At 41.2% G+C, this 18,687-nt stretch overlaps 2 protein-coding genes across 9 annotated transcripts in view; one reads left to right on the plus strand and one right to left on the minus strand.

The window, feature by feature from the left end:
- LOC116609597 (thrombospondin-type laminin G domain and EAR repeat-containing protein-like) overlaps positions 1-18,687 on the minus strand; it is a 126,083-nt gene that overhangs the window by 15,704 nt on the left and 91,692 nt on the right. Inside the window, exons 2-4 of one of the 2 annotated variants that reach the window (XM_048719850.1) lie at positions 15,229-15,587; positions 14,303-14,526; positions 13,303-13,878 (exon numbers count right to left, since the gene is read on the minus strand). In XM_048719850.1, the coding sequence (XP_048575807.1) occupies positions 13,852-13,878; positions 14,303-14,526; positions 15,229-15,587 (610 nt within the window). In that variant the 3' untranslated portion in view covers positions 13,303-13,851. Of the gene's footprint in view, positions 1-13,302; positions 13,879-14,302; positions 14,527-15,228; positions 15,588-18,687 lie in introns of those variants that run through there. The other variant, XM_048719849.1, reaches the window with a different exon arrangement.
- LOC116608883 (NACHT, LRR and PYD domains-containing protein 3-like) overlaps positions 2,751-18,687 on the plus strand; it is an 89,180-nt gene continuing 73,243 nt past the window's right edge. Inside the window, exons 1-8 of one of the 7 annotated variants that reach the window (XM_048719835.1) lie at positions 2,767-2,955; positions 5,513-5,653; positions 6,225-6,298; positions 6,400-7,168; positions 7,472-7,535; positions 7,762-7,805; positions 9,245-9,396; positions 10,018-11,931. In XM_048719835.1, the coding sequence (XP_048575792.1) occupies positions 6,406-7,168; positions 7,472-7,535; positions 7,762-7,805; positions 9,245-9,396; positions 10,018-11,916 (2,922 nt within the window). In that variant the 5' untranslated portion in view covers positions 2,767-2,955; positions 5,513-5,653; positions 6,225-6,298; positions 6,400-6,405 and the 3' untranslated portion in view covers positions 11,917-11,931. The other 6 variants (XM_032369912.2, XM_048719833.1, XM_048719834.1 and 3 more) reach the window with 6 other exon arrangements.

Below are 18,687 nucleotides of genomic sequence, written 5' to 3' on the forward strand. Positions count from 1 at the left end.
ACATATGGGGATCCCTGTATAAGTACGACGATTACGATCGTAATTTTGGTTTGGGGGATTGGATCTGCGGAGCTCTTTGCGCAATTCCTGTTGAATGATTTGTCTAATGTCATCCCTGGTCAGGTTATCGGCTGCAGGCCGATGGGGCGGGCGGCTGGGGTCGGGGGTGGGTTCGTAAGCAGCAATCTTAGAAGGGTTAGATGAGGGGATTGTCTTAGCTAAAGCCCCAGTTACACCGTTGATAACCCGTTTAGTAAGCTCATCCGAAACAGTAGCCAAATCGGTTGGAGGGCCGGACACAGCATCGCGCAGGCGAGCCTGTGTTTCAGCCGTCTCAAAATCCGCCGGGGATTGGAGTACCACGTACTCTTTGAGTGGTCCCCGCAGGCCGCGCACAAATTGGTGCAACCACTCGCTTTTTGGCAATTTGAGCCGCTGACATAAACGGCGGATATCAGCGGTGTACTGTGCAAGGGGTTCAAATTTTCCTTGGACTCTTTGGTCCAATTGCTGGCGCAAGAGCCACTGGCTTGCCCCAGAATCAAAGTGATTTTTTAATTGTGCGAGAGCTGCGTCCCAAGTGTTCAACGCTGCCCTAGGGTGGCTGTTGAACCAAACGCTGGCGTTTCCCGTAAGGTAAAGGGGAAGGGCCCGTAACTTTCTGTCATCGTCCCAGCGATAAAATTCAGTCATCCGTTGAAAACGGGTGATGAAATCATTCACATCTTCTATGCCATCCCCGCTAAAGGTAGGGGGCTTCATTCCTGCGCGGAGTCCCAAAAGGTCGCCGCTTTCCTCTACTGTCGTTTCTAGAGCCGCTAAGCTATTTTGCTGCTGTAAATGCTTGTATTCTACAGCATTTCTCAGATGGTCAAAAGAGGAAATTAAGCTTCGTAACACTTCGGGTGAGACATCAGGAGCCTGTTGGTGTGGGGTCCTAGGTGTTTCTATAGTCTCAATACGCCTGGGTGTAGATTCGGGCGATTCAGGATTCCTTGCCGCCATGGTTTGCGATCGAGTCTGAATGCTAGAGGGTGGGACCGACGAGCGCGGAGGTTTTTTAACTTTGGCCGACACGGTGACTATGGAATAAGTAGCGTATCGCTACGTATAGGATAAGCAAAACGAAAACAAATCGTACTGGACAGTAAGGCCACCAAGTCAATTGCGAGTGACTACAAACATTTGAAACAGATGAGAAAAAGCTACGTAAGTTACGATTGTGAGAAGAACATGACACAATTTCGCACATACGTGAAAAGAACATACTATGGGTATGAATAGCTAGAAGTCAATTACAACTACATAGTAATAGCAAACAACACAACTGCTAGTCACTGAGATCATTCCCAAAGACGTGTGCTGCCTATAAATAGTGCCAATTCAGGTGGGGAAAAGAATGGGGTTAGGCTCCCCACTGGTCCCGTCACCCACTGACTTACTTGTTTTTTCTTTTGCAGAATCGAGGGTTCTCCACCAATGTAATGATTAGACGGGAGGACTTCTGTTGACTGGGATCGTACCCTTATTCTGAAGTCAGTAGGATGAAGAGTAATGAGGAATTACAATGCGGTCCTATTTGTAGTAAAACAAGTAGTACGTTTGATTGACAAGCACTGACCACGGGTGCAGAGTGCGATTATTGGACGGTACTTGACAATGCAAACAGTTACATCAGATATCATTGTTTGTCGGCAAAATCAGCGATAACAAAGGAAAGCTTTGAAAAGAATTTAAGGATACAAAACGAATGTCCTTTGCTATGAAACTAAGGGAGTTGGTAGGAAAGGTCAAAAGGTAACTTTGGAGAAACAAATATGTAACTTGTAATCGAAAGTTAACGAACGTAAGGGGAAAAGAAGTGGTCGCTCAAGTAGCGTAGGTGTGGTGTTGGGTGACTTGGATTAGCATAAGAAATCAGATTACCAAAAAACAGTAGAGCTAAGCACCTCCTACTTGAGTGTGAGCGATCCTACGTGCTGTGCTAATGATACCGACAATTAACGTACGACATCTAAAGGAACTGTATCAAAAGAAGACTCGTTAACTAACTGATTCAACGGAAAGTGGAAGACAGATGAGTTCCGAAACATGGTGCGATCCCACAAAGGTCATTATTTCACTCATCCTTATAATTAAACGAATATCCTCCTATGCTAAAAGCTAATAATGCTTCAAGAATACTTTTAACCTTGATTTATCCTTAGAGTAATTATATCTTGACTTGTATATCTCCTTACTTCCTTTAACTACGATCTAACATAATCTATCATAACAACTCGTCAGCATGGCATAGCCGGTTTGCCTCAGTTAAACTTCATCGGCAGATCTCCTCTCACTTCACGTCCGTACGACGAGTGTACGACCGTGAGAGACTTGACTCTCACGGTATGCTAATTACTTTATTATAATGACGTCCTTCTGAACCGTGTGAACGAGCGCTGACCTTTTAAATTATGCAAAAGTTTTTGGTAACTAAGCGTTGCGATGCCGTAGGACAGTAGGCTAGATACTTCGTGTAAGAAAAAGGCTTCAGTAAGGTCGCATTCAATACACTAAAACAAGCGAAGTATTGACTATGGCGCAAAGGCTCTTGGGGTATTGCGAAACATTGCAGATTTCCCGGGGCCACGAAAAAAAAAACCAGTTGCAATTTATAACTGGGCTACCACAGGTATCCCAGTAACTAAGTTTGTAGATTCTTCGCGATTTCCAGGCGTCTCAGCCGCCATCTTGAAATTACTTTGTCAGTCGGGACTTCCAACGGCGTGTCGACCGGATTCCGACGTATACATTACCGCTGACTTCCTGCAGACTCACCCTTCCTCTACGCCGGTGGAAAATTGCTTCCCCTTGGGAATGTGCAACAAGCAACTGTTTCTTAGCGAATCTGCGAAGAAAAGCCGTACCAGCTGGTGTAAAAGCAACACAAAGCACAACATCCCTACAAGTCCGGTAAGCAAGGGTATCAGAGAGCCCGACCGTAGTTTCTCTATGAATTATCAAGCACATCGCGTCTTTGAATGTGTTGGTTTGTGAAGTGTGACGAAATGTGAGATTCATTTTTGTTCAAAAGTCTTTAGCTCGATCTTTGCTCTGCTATCTTCGGATTTTGATAACATTTCTTACATTCACTATTCTCTGAGGTCGATAACTCGTGCGTTGTATTGGGGTTTGTGCATTGAATGGGATTTCTACACTAATTTTGTGCTGTTCTCTGTTTGTGCTTCCGCTTTCGGTTTAGTAAGGGCTTCGATTGTTTGTGAGCAGTCCGCTTTTATTTAAACGGTTATCACGTCAGCTTTGTTTATATTTATTTCTGCGATCGTATGCAGTTCAAACTGTCCAAGGTGTTGCTGATGTCGCCTAGGCTTGATTGTTTTAGAAAGATGGGGAATGGATATCATAGGAGAAATTAATGTTACCGCAGTGCCTCAAGATTCATTTTTATTTGGATTTCTTGAATGCAGCGTTGCTTCATTGAAGTCGCATGAGTATCACAAATATCACAGGCTAAGGGTCATAAGGTAATACAAGAGGGTTTTCTTTTGGCATAAGGTTTCTCCTGTAGCCTTTCTTGACTAAACTGGTTGCACTTCGTGAGTCTTTCCCGCCATTTCTATATTTTTACTCTTGTGACTCTGTCACACTGTTTTGTCCGCCGTTTTGTCCTACGACAAAAACTGACTTCCCACGTTGTCTCCTGTTTTTCTGGCATAGTTTTCTTGTGTTTGAAGCTGTACTTTGTGTTTTCACCATAAGCTTAAGTGATATTTTGGATAATTCTTCACTTACAAACAATAATTTATTCAGCTCCGAAATCAGTCGCCTGTAAATTCTGCGAAGGATTTGCATATTTCTCTGAGCCCTGATTGAAAAGACACAAATGTAATTCATATTGAAGTTGCCTTTTATGTTAGTATACTTTTACATGATTATCTTTTACAATTTCTTACCAGATCAGGGCAAGTTGAGTCGAGGGCAAGTCATTAGTGTTGATACTCATGCGTATCATGACTAAATTCTTTTTATACAAACACAATTACTTACAGTTTTGAAGAGCTGGTTTAATATAAATGTAAAACAAAAAACAAGACATAAACTTCCGTATGTTACTTCTTACACTATTGTTAGTTAACTAGCAGTATCAAACACCTTATGAATGATAATATGGCCTCTCAGCGAGAGAATTTCGAGACCGAAACAAATGAAAGAAAAAATGTCCTCGTAACAACGTTTGAGTCCACTTATGGAGAAATAAATAGTCAAAGGCTAGTAACAGAATGTTTCTTTCTCTGCGACAAAAAGGATTTAGAAATAAGAAGGCAGATGACGACGTAGGTAGACTTTGAAAAGCAAGCGTCGTTTTCCCCCTTCTCGGCCACCATTTTGGATTCCTTTAGACAAAGTCAATTTTTCCGCCCTGTGGTCTGATTGGCTTATCCGCGCGTCTAAAAATAGCCTGATCCTAGGAAACGCCGTGACACCTTTATAGTACCAGAATGTGGGGAAGTTGATTGCCCCTACTAATGAGCACCTGTAGATGCATAAGGCGCACTTGACACTATTCTATATATATGGAAATACCTTATATATACCTTATATATTTGTAAATACTGCATCTGAATAAAATGACAATATTGCACAAATGTGGACTTTAAAAGCACACTAACATACACACATTGGCACCAGTCGGTCCAAGACGGGACGCTAGCACAGTCTATTACCTGTGCAGCAGGAGAACACAGGGAAATACAGGAGAATGCAGGGAAATACAGGAGAATGCAGGGAAATACAGGAGAATGCAGGGAAATACAGGAGAATACAGGAAAATACAGGAGAATACAGGGAAATACAGGAGAATGCAGGGAAATACAGGAGAATGCAGGGAAATACAGGAGAATACAGGGAAATACAGGAGAATACAGGGAAATACAGGAGAATGCAGGGAAATACAGGAGAATGCAGGGAAATACAGGAGAATACAGGAAAATACAGGGAAATACAGGCGAATACAGGAGAATACAGGAAAATACAAAAAAATACAGAAAAATACGGGGAAATACAGGAGAATACGGGGAAATACAGGAGAATACAGGAGAATACAGGGAAATACAGGAGAATGCAGGGAAATACAGGAGAATGCAGGGAAATACAGGAGAATACAGGAAAATACAGGGAAATACAGGCGAATACAGGAGAATACAGGAAAATACAAAAAAATACAGAAAAATACGGGGAAATACAGGAGAATACGGGGAAATACAGGAGAATACAGGGAAATACAGGAGAATACAGGAAAATACAGGAAAATAGAGGAGAATACAGGGAAATACAAGAGAATACTGGAAAATACAGTGTAAATCAGGGAAATATAGGGAAATACAGGAAAATAAATGAGAAGATATGAAAATTAATTATAATACAATATAATATACTATTATGATACACTTTAATATGGTTACATGAAGTAGTCACCCTGACGTATACATTAACCGCTGACTTCCTGCAGACTCACCCTTCCTCTACGCCGGTGGAAAATTGCTTCCCCTTGGGATTGCGCAACAAGCAACTGTTTCTTAGCGAATCTGCAAAGAAAAGCCGTACCAGCTGATATAAAAGCAACACAAAGCACAAGATCCCTACAAGTCAGGTAAGCAAGGGTATCAGAGAGTCCGACAGTAGTTTCTCTATGAATTATCGGCAAAATCACGCACATCGCGTCTTTGAATGTGTTGGTTTGTGAAGTGTGACGAAATGTGAGATTATCGTTCAAAAGTCTTTAGCTCGATCTTTGCTCTGCTATCTTCGGATTTTGATAACATTTCTTACATTCACTATTCTCTGAGGTCGTTAACTTGTGCGTTGTATTGGGGATTGTGCATTGAATGGGATTTCTACACTAATTTTGTGCGGTTCTCTGTGCTTCCGCTTTCGATTTAGTAAGGGCTTCGATTGTTTGTGAGCAGTCCGCTTTTATTTAAACGGTAATCACGTCAGCTTTGTTTGTATTTATTTCTGCGATCGTATGCAGCTCAAACTGTCCATGGTGTTGCTGATGTGGCCTAGGCTTGATTGTTTTAGAAAGATGGGGAATGGATATCATAGGAGAAATTAATGTTACCGCAGTGCCCTAAGATTCCCTTAGCATTCCCTTCTTTTCTGGGTTGTCAATGGTTGCTAAACTTTTGTTAGGTCCTAACTTTTACTTTGTTCCTCAACAGATTTATTAGTAAAACCAAGAGTGGAATTGATGCTACTTCAATCTTTCAAAATGTGATGTCAATGCATTAAGCAGGTATAGCCAATCTACTGTAGCATTGATATACAGCATTTTGATGTTGTGATAATAAAAGATGATGATTTCTCTTGTTGCTGAGCATTTCTGTATTTTTGCAGATTAGTATGGCCTCTGTACTCTCAGGCAGTGAGGAGAAGGACAACTTCCAAAAACTCTCCCGTCTGCTGATAGATGGAGGTACCCAGTCCCTGCGGACATACTTCACATCAATCCACCATCCCACCCCCCTTGCAGCATTTCTAAATACGCACAAGAAAACCTTGATTAACCTGAAAAGCAGGAGGATACTCCGGCAAGAGCAGTTTGATCGACTATTCCCTGTCAGTGGTGTTCCATCAGCTAATGATTATGACATTACACTTTTGTTCCTGTTGCTTCGCCACATCTCTGGGTTGTCACCACCTGTCAGTACGTCTAGCTGGGATGTGTTGCCTCCTCCTACTGATCTTACCAAGGAGGCACACATGGCCCGGCTGAAATGGTACAGGAATAATGTGTTTGCCCACATCAAATCAACTGAAGTGCCAACTGTTCAATTTAATCAGTACTGGGTTGAAATATCTGATGCACTGATCTCCCTCGGTGGAGTCAGTCAGGGTGACATAGACACCCTGAAGGTCACACCTCTTGAGAGAGATTATGTAACGCTTTTGAAAGAGTGGGTTGATAAAGATCTAGACTTGTCAAAAGAAGTAAATGAGACAAAGAAAGAAGTCCAAGAGACAAAGAAAGAAGTCCAAGAGACAAAGATTAAAGTAGATGAGACAAACGAAGTAGTGCATAAGATGGATGGAAAATTATCTGAGATGTCTCTAAAAGCAGAGAAAATGGCAGTGGACCTAGCATCACTCAAAGAGGAATTCTCAAGTAAGTAAACCATCTGATAGAAAGCTAGCCTGAAATGATAATAAGAAACTTACACAATCACGAATCTCAAATCACAATAAGATATCATTGATATAAAAAATACTGAACCTATTTAGTTGACATTAGGGAGACATGACCTCTTGCTTTATATCCTTGTTCATGAAGACAGGATTTTTTCTCTTCATGGCCTGATGTTGAGAGAAACTTTTGTCCCTTATTTGGTTTGGTATCTTCTATACACCTAAAGGCCTAAAATCCCTTTCTGGATTATTACACTCTCAACTCTACAATTTGATGTCACAGGTAAAAAGGTGAACAGCAAGAAGGACATCACTGCCGCTAAAGGTGATGAGGCTGCTTCTGGGAAGTAAGTTATAATTCTTTTTTGTGTGTTTCTCTTGCACTGATAAGCATAATTATGAGTTAGATCGTGCAAACTTCAGTGAATTGTTTTTTAAATGTACCTTTTTTATTTGTTTCGTTTTTGTTTCTTATTATATAGATTTATTATAGATATTTAAATGTCACCCTTCAATAACAGAAAGTAACAGGCAATGTTGTGTTGTAAACTGATTGTGTGGTTTCTACTTTAGAACATCCCACGACCCAGGGAATGAGAGTCTACCAAAGAAAAAAGGTACATGCTAAAGATATTTTAATAAAACTAAATTAAAAGTGGCAGATTCTAGAAGGGGGCGAGGGGGTGGGGCTGGGCCGGGTCTAGTATCTATGGTAACCCCACGTATTTAGGTAAAATTTTAAGAGGACATATATACGGGAGTTTAGTTGCTCCTGCCATATGTTTTAAACAGTGTATATGTTGATGGGTCTTACCCTCTCCCCCCTGAGACAAATCATAGACTTCCACCGCTGATACAGTGGAACCTGGATATTACGATACTTGATTTAAGGATAACCTCGATTTTATAAAGGCGTTCTTTTCTCACGGTGGAAATACAGTGAAATGTAAAAGAAATTACCTTGATCAAGCATTATTGGATACATGATATTATTGATTTTACGATACAAATCTGTTCTCCTAAGCGTAATTTTGAATTTCGTACAACAATATTATTGATTTTGTTTATCTACAAATAACGAAAAACTCAGTTGTGTACAGTACAGTCAATCAATTTTTTTTTATTTGACAGATCTTGTTAAATACAGATTACAGTCTTACAAAGAGTACAGTTGCACTTTTAATATTTTGTTAAAGTTGATAAGTAACCCAACCGAGTACAACGCTATTTTCAATGGATTTTCTTTTATATCGTAAAATCAAGGAGGACATCTTGACAATACCCCGATTTTCCGGTACATTTACTATCTCCTGGGTCATATTGTAAAATCCAGGTTCCACTGTATCTGTTTTGTATAGCACTACAGTTCTTGTTAATATCTATCAGTAGAGATATAGACTACTCCATATAGTTTGCAATCATGACTATGGGTAATGGGATAGTCATGGATAAAAGATGCTCTAGAAGGAGAACAAAATCATTTTCTCTCTTGGCTGCAGAGCTCCCATGTATAAACGAAAAACTGTTCTTTGCATAGATGATACCGATTTGGATATTGTTCCTTTGTCAGCTCAGGTGTGCTGCACTAGCCATCTCATTGTTCGCTTACTGCACATCCAGGTTCAGTTTTTCTTTCCCAGAAAAGGGCTTGAATTTTCAGCCCAACTTCTTTGTTTCACAGAGGAAAACAACACATCATTTTAATATTTAATTTATAGTTTGTAGCATGTTAGGCGAGAAAGGGTCGCCTATAGGGGTGTAATAGATGTCCTCTTCTTTCGAAAGCATTGTCAAGGATTTCTATTGTCCTGTTTGACACACTTTGAAATGAATATTCTATATTATATAGCATCCGTACAACTTTCATATTGTTGAAAAATGGAACTGGGTTGAGCCATGTGTCTGATAATAAAAAGCCTTAGATTTTAATATTCAAACTGACACAAACACATTTCATTGGACCAAATATGCAAATCGTTCTCCTTATTGAGAAATGCCCTTCAATAAAAGAAAGCCAATTCAAACCGAAACAATAATATTTTTGTATTTTTTTTAGCGGTTCAAGACTTTATTGACTATCTTCATCTGAGGTACACGACAGGTGAAGAGGTCCTTATTGAGCCGCTTGAGGACATGGAGGACGGCAACTTCACGCTGGAGAACATGTTCTCAGAGCTGGAGATCGTCAGAAAAGACACCGATATCAAGGTGCCGATGTATGACGTCTTTACCGCTAGTGAACCATCCAAGAAGGTGCGAAGTGTTCTCCTGGAGGGGGAGTCTGGGGCGGGCAAGACCACGTTATGCAAGAAGATTGCATATGACTGGGCAACAGGGGTCTTGGCCAAAACAGAGTCCTTCCCTCAGGTGGAGATAGTGCTGTCTTTGAAGTGTAAAGGGATGAGTCCTAAAGGGTTCCCACAGGCAATCCAAGATCAATTGTTTCCCGAGGAATTTAGTGTACAAGATAGGGTAGAAGTGGTGCAGTACATCAAAGAAAACCAAAATAAGGTTTTGATAATCCTAGATGGATACGACGAGTTACCTTTAGAGGCAAGGGAGAGCATAAATAATGTAATATGTAAAAAGTTCTATCCCTCTAGTTACACCCTTTTAACGAGTAGACCAGAAAAGAAGCTCAGCAAATACTTTACAGGAAGTAATGCTCTAGAAATCAAGGGATTTCACGATGTTGATGACTTCATCAGCATTTTCTTTAATGCATTACCAGATTACGCAGCATTTATTGTAGAGATTATCTCCAAAGGAATCTCTAATGTCGAATTGTGTAATCCTCTCACCTTGATTCTCTTCTGTTTGAGTTACAAGGATCATTGTGAGAGGAACAGGGAAAAGGATTTCTCACATGGTATGACCCTTAGAGAACTTTACGAGGATGTAGCGTACTCACAAATTAGGAGATACTTTGAGAAGGAAAACATCAACTTTGACGATGACAATATTCAAGCGATGAGTTTAAGACTAGGAGAAATTGCTTTTCACAGTCTTAAGGAAAATGCTAACACCTTTCCACTTCCTAAACTATCAGAAGTATTGAAAAAGGTAGGTTTCTTAACACGCCTCAAATCCCCTAGCACCATACGAGCAGTAGAAATGTACTCCTTTGTTCACAAGTCTTTTCAGGACTTTTTCTGTGCTGTGTTTATAGCTGACAGGCTTGGACAAGGCATTGTTGAGAGTGTATTGATTAATGATTTTGAATTTTACCACACTGTCAATCGTTACGACCTCGCTATGATGGTAGGAAGTAATGTGATGAAAGCCGTGGAATCTCTCGCAGGCAAAGTACCCGAGAATCCACCCGAAGGGATTCCATGGTGTGATTGGCTTGATCACTCTCTTGCTCTCAAGTTGCTGTGTCAGTGTCTGGCGAAATGCAAAAAATCAGAAATCGTCAAAGTTTTGGAAAAGGCATATTGCCTCCTTCCATGCAGAGTGCTTTTACAAATTGATTTTGAGCCATGTTATTCTACGCTGTTAGGATTGTCATATTTGCTATCTTACGATTTGTCTCGTTCCCAGAGCCTGCAGACTGTCGGTAATGTCAGCGGTTTGCGTCCCCTTGGTGATCTTGCTATCCCTTTTTTGAATTATACAGATGGGATCCCTGATCAATTTACAAAAGCGTTAGCTTCTTCTCCGATTCGAAAACTAGGTATTTCTTGTCCCCCTGGTGCAGGTGATATTGTAAAAGCGCTTGTCAGCATGCTGTCACGTACCACATTACAGTCTCTCAGTCTTTTTGATGGGATCGACGAGGCTAATTTTGGCAATTTAATCGAGTCTTTAAAGAACAACGTTACACTCTCAGAAATCTGTATTGTATCTGACGACTTTGGTGATTCGTGTGCTATCAAGTTGGCTGAGATCTTATCTGATAACACCAGTCTCACTGACGTTCGCATTAATAGTACAATCCTGGGAGGTACTGGCATTAAAAGCCTCGCCAATGCATTGAAAGTCAATAAAACAGTACGAACTCTCGGGATAGATGGTGGTAACTTGACGTCCGAAGCAGGCCGTGCTATCGGTGAAATGCTGAGACATAACACTACTGTCACGTCTCTTTTTCTTAGCGGTCGAAGGCTAGGTGATTCCGGGGCTCGGGGTATCGCTATTGGTCTTGCACAAAACACGACCATCGCTCAACTTAGCATAGCGCATTCTAGTATAGGCACCGCTGGCATTAAGGCAATTACAAAAGTCATTCAAAATGTTACCCGCTTAAATTTGTCTGGTAACCCGGTAGGGTACGGTGGAGTAAAAGCTATTGCTAGACTTCTTGTGAAAAGCTGTTGCAGGTTAAAATTCCTTTTTCTTGATCACTGTAATATAGATGTGTTTGGTGCCAAGAAACTCGCCATAGCTTTGTCAAGGAATTCATGTCTCGAGAAACTGTCCGTAGCTTGTAATGATATTAATGACGAAGGGATGTGTGCGCTGGCTGAGTCTGTGGCTAGTAATGAAACATTACAGGTTCTTTACATCTCGTACAATAACGTCGGTCAAAATGGTAAAAAGGTTATAATTAGCGCTTGCGAAACGAGCAAGTCCGTCCGGCATCTCTACCACGAGAACGACTCCATTCTTAATACGTTCACCAAACCCCACTCGGTCTGTGTAGTTCCCCGTCGAGTAAATGCCTCTGTTTTAATTTTAAGTTTGAGGGAGTGTTTCATCTCTACAAAACATATAGTCGAGGTGTAGAACAGCAAGCCGAGGAGAGCTTGACTACATTCAACTTGCTTTCATTTCTAGCTTAAAATATTATCGGTCCTCCCCCTTAAACAAACATCTTGTTTCTGCATAAGACTTGCGGGACTAGGGTATTGTAGTCCATCTTGTTTGTGCATAAGACTGGGGGGACAAGGGTATTGTAGTCCATCTTGTTTGTGCATAAGACTGGGGGGACAAGGGTATTGTAGTCCATCTTGTTTGTGCATAAGACTGGGGGGACTAGGGTATTGTAGTCCATCTTGTTTGTGCATAAGACTGGGGGGACTAGGGTATTGTAGTCCCCCTCCCCTACAGCCCAGCCATCTGGCTTGTGGTTAAGGTATTGGGGGGGGGGGTAGAGGTTTTTATAATGACCCTCACAGGTGGCTTACACTAGCATGTCACGTGACCAACTAAAGAGTCCAAACGAGCACCAACTTGTCAAACACGTAGCTGTGACTTGCTCGTGTGGCATGTCACGTGACCAACTAAAGAGTCCAAACTAGCACCAACTTGTGAAACACGTAGCTGTGACTTGCTCGTGTAAGCCGCCTGTTGTTGCAAGTTGAGTCAGAATAAATGATCTGTTGGAGTACACTAGGGGTGTTACTACGCAAAGCATATTGTCAAATGTTGTACATACTTGTATTTTAGTCACTTTAATACCTAGGGCCTATTAAATTTCATATATTGCACAATGGTAATAAAAAAGATGACATTGATTATGTAGATCGCTGACTGCTTGCATTAGCGTTGACTTTCCCCTCATCCTTCCCACGCTGCCGGTAAACCGCTCTGATTGCCTCCCTTCTGCGCATGCTCCTCAATATGCAGTAGTTTGGCTATAAGAGATCACGTGACTTCTTTGTAGCAAATTTACGCCAAAACACAGAAATGGCTGGACCATCATGCCAGAGAGTGACAAAAAAAATAAAAATAAGCCCCTTCTGTCGAGGCATAGAAACTTTCTGGGTGATTAATAAGCGCTAAATATGTTTTTTTATTTCACCGTTCAAGCTTCGCGAGAGTCAAAAGTCACGTGATTTATTTAAGCAGGTCGTTTACTGCGCGCATGCGCGTTGTCCTGTTCTCAGGCCCCCTTAAGTTTCTCCACAGGAGACCCAAGCTCAGGGTTTGTTTAGCCCGTGGATCGCGAGTCTCTCTATAGCGAGTCTCGGGCTGTAGCAAGGGAGCCTCACTGAGACTCCATGCGTGAGCGTGTTGACTGCGAATAGCCGCCATTCCCCTCGATTCGCAAAAGTTCCCAACATTTCTTTTCGTACGACTCTGACTTCTATACCCCACCTCCCCACCCCCCTTGGTAGCGGCCTAAGACTAAGATTGAGCTATCTTCAAAAAAATAAATGGACTAGACTCTTAGTGATACAAAACGTGTATTTTCAGCCGTTACATATATTTACTAATACAAACAAGAGGATTGTTGTATAGATCCTGATATTTAATCTGATGTATTGCTTGACGTTTAGATTGCGTGATCACCATATTTAGAAAAAGTGGTGTCTGAAAATGAAGGCGAAGTCCTCGTGACAAAAAACCCGCTCAAACCCGCACGTCACACAATCACGAGCCTTGGTAGTTGAATGTCTGACGCTACATGTCAATCAATCTCCGCTCTAACAGAGCAAATACGCCGCTAGCGTTACATCTTGTCACATGTATTGCGTGGTGGTTTCACGCGAGGTCACGTGTTCACGAGCCTTGGTAGATCCCAGTGCTCCGGTGTGAGGCGACCGCGAGGTAGACCCTCTCTCCCATGATGAAGCACGTCATGTCACGTGTCCGTGCGGACGAGATGGACTGGACCTTGGCGAACTTTCTAGAGTGATACTTGTCCCAGGCGTAGATCACGGGATCGAGGCCACTGCTGATGATGGCAAGGTACGTCTTCTCTTTGCCCATATAAGGCTAGGTAATGCTCACCCAATCACGTGCCTGGAAAAATACAAATGAAAAGTCACGCAACATTGTCTCGTAGACGTCCTCGAAGTACAATATCAAGCATAAAGCTGAAACACTTTTTGTTATTGATTATCATTTACAAAATAGCGGTGTATTCGCAAGAAAACTTTACGAATAAAATCTGACCCATAATTGGCGATATTTGCTTGAAAATATATTTGTTACTCGCTTGAATTAGCCGATGGAGAGGGGTGCTTTGTGCGACTCGGCATCGAGCGGGAGCATAAAATGGTGGCCTACTTTAAGGCTCAAAAGGTACCCCGGATGTGATGGGCAAAGTTTTCTCGATGTATGATTTGTTCGTTATCCTTATTCAATCCTAACTGACTGTCATACAAAAGGTTCCAGTATGTTGTACCACTGTAGCTCAGGGTCTATAAATGCCTAGCTCTCGTACCCTTTTAGATGGAACTCTCTGGAACTCGTTGAATGTGGTCCCATTCCACTGGAATATCAGCGACGAGTCCGCGCCCCACCGGGCCACTGCCAAATATGGTGTTCCCTCAACCTTTAATGACTTCAGGCCATACGCACGCTCTTCTGTGTACATCCGCTGGAACATCTCGAATCTTGAGCCGCTCCATTTGTAAATGGTCGCGTAAGGACCTCGAGAAGCGGGACCTGGGAATGAGTATAATTTTGACGATTATAATGAAAGAGTAGACAAAGATCAACAACCGGGGAAGAGTAAGTTTTTGTTTACAGAGAGACAAAAATGTTTGTAACTCAATGTCCGATTCTATTTTAGGGTTCACGAGTCGCAAAGAGCATGAGAGAAAGAATCAACATCTCGACCTATTCATCTTTTAATAGTCTATGAAAATTTATAGCTGAACCTAATAGTAATTGCAACACAAAGAATTTTATTGTTTAATGATAAGAAAAAAAACATTCTAAACAGCACCCCAAAAGTTCTCCAAAGTTCTCTTGTGTGAACATCTGGAAATTTGACAATAAACAATTTTTTTGTCGGCCGTCTTCAGCGTACTGGCAGTGCGATCTCTACGAAAGTGGAGGTTTAGTGCGCCATGAATAACAATAAAATAAAAGATTTCTGACAAATAAAATTGTTTATTGTTGAATTTCGAAATGTTCACAAAAGAGAATTTTGAAGAACTTTTGGGAAGTTATCAAGGACATGCTACTCTGCCATTTAAGACCGAAATCATTTGTGTTGCAATTACTTTTCGGTTAAACATCAGATTGACTGGACTATAACAAAGTCTTTGCTGGAAGTGTGTGCTCGAGGTGTAATGCAGGGGCCTTATTCGATGACCCCCCCCCCCCCAATTAGGGCAAAATGGCGGCCGACAGAGAACTTACCAGTAATCGCTAGGAAAACCCCGCCATCTATAGTAAAGGTCTCCAGGTCGGACCCCGCCGCCACAATACTCTGGTACCTCGTGAACTTCTCCCCATTCCACTTGAAGATATGCGAATAAGGTCCATAAAAGGTGGCCACTGCCAGGAACACGTCTTTGCCGATGAAGATGGGCTCCACGTCGGATGCTTTCTTGGTTTGGAGAGTTTGGAAAGGCACAAACTGGTTATCCACCCATTTGAAGACCGGGGAATCGAAGTTCCTGGAGTTGCTAGCCACGGCGAAGTATTGCTCGCCTCCGATCCTGAACGGCTGCCATTTGCGAGCATTGGCAACTTTGAGGACTTGGAAGTTGAAGAATCTAAAATGAAGGACATTTTGGCAATTTAGTACAGTGAAACCTTGATAATTCGAACTTAGAAAACTTGAACTCCCCGCTAACTTCAGGAAATGTTAAAAAAAAACTCTAATACGCTTAAGGAATCTTCAAATAATATGCTTTTTTTGCATATGATACCTACGTGCAGTGGATGACTTGGTGGTCGAAGTCAGTTCTGGATCAGACGAGAACAACAATGATGCAGCAGTGACGTCAGCTCCGATTCCGTATAGGACTCTAGATGCTACCCATTTTGAGAGGTACTTCTAGAAGTGTATGATCAGCGGTAGAACGTTCATCATTTTTCTACATTACCATTTTTAGATCACACATCGAAACATTTAACTAGAATATTATCTATTAGCGCCATTTCATTTAGTAGGGGTCAATTAAGTTTGGACCTAGCCTAACTGCGAGAAAACGTGTGTATCAAGCTCCACTGCTGATTACTCTCATTCATTGTGCAAACGTTTCCCTTGTTGTAGTTCAACTAAAGGCCACGCCAAACTGGATCCTGTTGCAAGGATTCGTTACGCGGTGCACACGAACAAGCTGTCACCTTGCGCCACCCAGCTGGAATATCCCGTCTTCCGAGTCACCCCTGCATGCTTGTTTACCCTTCTCGACCCAAGGGAAGTGTCTGCGGCGGACATAGCGCGGATAAAGGCGGGGGTCCCACGATTTGTCCCGGGATGGTGGACTGATTCGGTACGTTTTCAAAACAAAACTACCACGGTGGGATAAAAACGTGATGTCACATTTTCTAGCTTGGAAACGGGCACGCCTAGAAAGGTTGTATTGGTGGCTGAGAAGTCTTTGTGTGTCATTGGGGGTGGCGTGGACTTCAGGAGTATAAACCTCATCCTGATCCCCATCCAGTCATCTGATCACTGGAATTATTGGTGAGACCAATTTGTAAAATCTTTTACACAGTTTTGCAAGTTGACCTCGTGCCTGTCTGTGAAGTAAAAAAAAAAACATTTTGTAATATCATTTGTAGTCTATGGACAGGTTGTCAAAACAACGGTTATATTTCAACCCATTGTGTGGAGATGAGGAACAGCCAGTCACAAACGTTTCTTTGATGGGACAAATCAACAAGTTCAGGTACACGCGAACCATATTATTTGAAAAAATAAATATGAACACTAAAGATGGCGAGCTCGTTTAGAAAGGATTCAAGCCATGTGGAAAAAAAGAAAGACGTTTCCATATTGTAAACTAGGGTACATTGTAAATTCTGTAATAGAAACTGAGCTGGCTAAAACAAACACCCCCGTTTACCGTCTCTGAGGACGTGGACATGTCAATCCTTTCAACGCAACGCGGATACCCTGTGGTATCCGAAATGGAAAAATAAAATATTTCAAGACGTTCCACCAAAGGGATTTTTGGGGACTTTTAGTATGTTAACTAGGTTGTATCACTTGCTCAAAATCCGCTGAGAGAAATTATATTGCAATAAGTTCCACCTGGGCCATTAAAATTTCATAGATTGACTGGACTACTGAAGACAGGATAGAACAACGCGATTGGCCTTGTGTTCACCCCATGCATGCGAAGCAGGTTGATGGCTGCAACTGCGGTGTCTTCATATGCTTTGTATGTGTAACAGCTACGCTATGTATGTGTAACATTCACGGCCTTTGTAGCCCTGGGGGGAGGGGGTCCGTTTTCACGTTGACTAACATAAAATATGCTGGTATCAGACCAATTGAAAGCTCTCTATTGAGGTTGGGAAACTATGAGCAAAGAGTTTTTTTTTTCAAGACAACAGAATCTGAGTGAAACAATTAATTTTAGTGCAAAATTATGACTAAAGATCGGTCATTCTGCTTTTAATTTTTGTAGATCTTATGTAACTATTTCAAAAACTTTTGTATTTTTATCTACTATCAATAGTTTGCCTGTTGCCTGGCTCTTGGAATTCCACCAACTCCATACTAAGCGGCGGCTGCTGTCTCAAGTCATTGGATCCTGCTGTGATGACATGAATAGGTAATTGTTAAGGACCCCATAGCTAAAAATAGAGAGGGGCTAAATTTGCTTAAGTTGACCCACCCTCCATAAAGGGGTTATATGCAAATTCACAAAGATGCGGACAAAAAGCCATGTTACAAATCAATTGTTTACTAATTAATGCCTTTATTATATCCATTAATATTGATGTTGAGCATATATTTTGTTGTTTGACGTTCTTAAAACAAATATAAGGTTGATAAATTCTACCTAGGTATCCCCTCCTCTTGGAGAAAAAGCAAGTACATCTCATGACCCAGGGAATGAGCGTCTGCCAAAGAAAAAAGGTACATGTGACATGCTGAAGATATTTTAATAAAATAAAAGTGGCAGATTCTAGAAGGGGGCGAGGGTCTAGTATTTATGTTAACCCCAATTATTTAGGTAAAATTTTAAGAAGACATATATATGGGAGTTTAGTTGCTCCTGTCATTTGTTTTAAACAGTTAGTGTATATGTCAATGGGTCTTCCCCTCTTCCCCTGAGATAAATCATAGACTTCCACCGCTGATACAGTGGAACCTGGATATTACGATACTTGATTTAAGAATAACCTCGATTTTATGATGGCGTTCTTTTCTCACGGTGGAAATACAGTGAAATGTAAAAGAAATTACCTTGATCTAGCATTATTGGATACAATGAATGTTGATTTTACGATACAGATCTGTTTTCTCAAGCATAATTTTGACCTCCGTACATCGATATTACTGATTCTGTTGATCAACAAAATGAGAAAAACTCAGTTGTGTACAGTACAGACAATCAATTTTTTTATTTGACAGATCTTTTTAAATACAGATTAAAGTCTTACAAAAAAAAACTTTACAGTCTTATATGGAGAACAGTTGCAAAATGATTATTTTGTAAAATTTGATTAGTAACCCGACCGAGTACAACACTATTCCCAATGGATTTTTCTTTATATCGTAAAAGTTGATAAGTAACCCGACCGAGTACAACACTATTCCCAATGGATTTTTCTTTATATCGTAAAATTTGATAAGTAACCCGACCGAGTACAACACTATTTCCAATGGATTTTTCTTTATATCGTAAAAGT

The sequence above is a fragment of the Nematostella vectensis genome, chromosome 12 (genome assembly GCF_932526225.1).
Source record: "Nematostella vectensis chromosome 12, jaNemVect1.1, whole genome shotgun sequence".
Taxonomy (NCBI): domain Eukaryota; kingdom Metazoa; phylum Cnidaria; class Anthozoa; order Actiniaria; family Edwardsiidae; genus Nematostella; species Nematostella vectensis.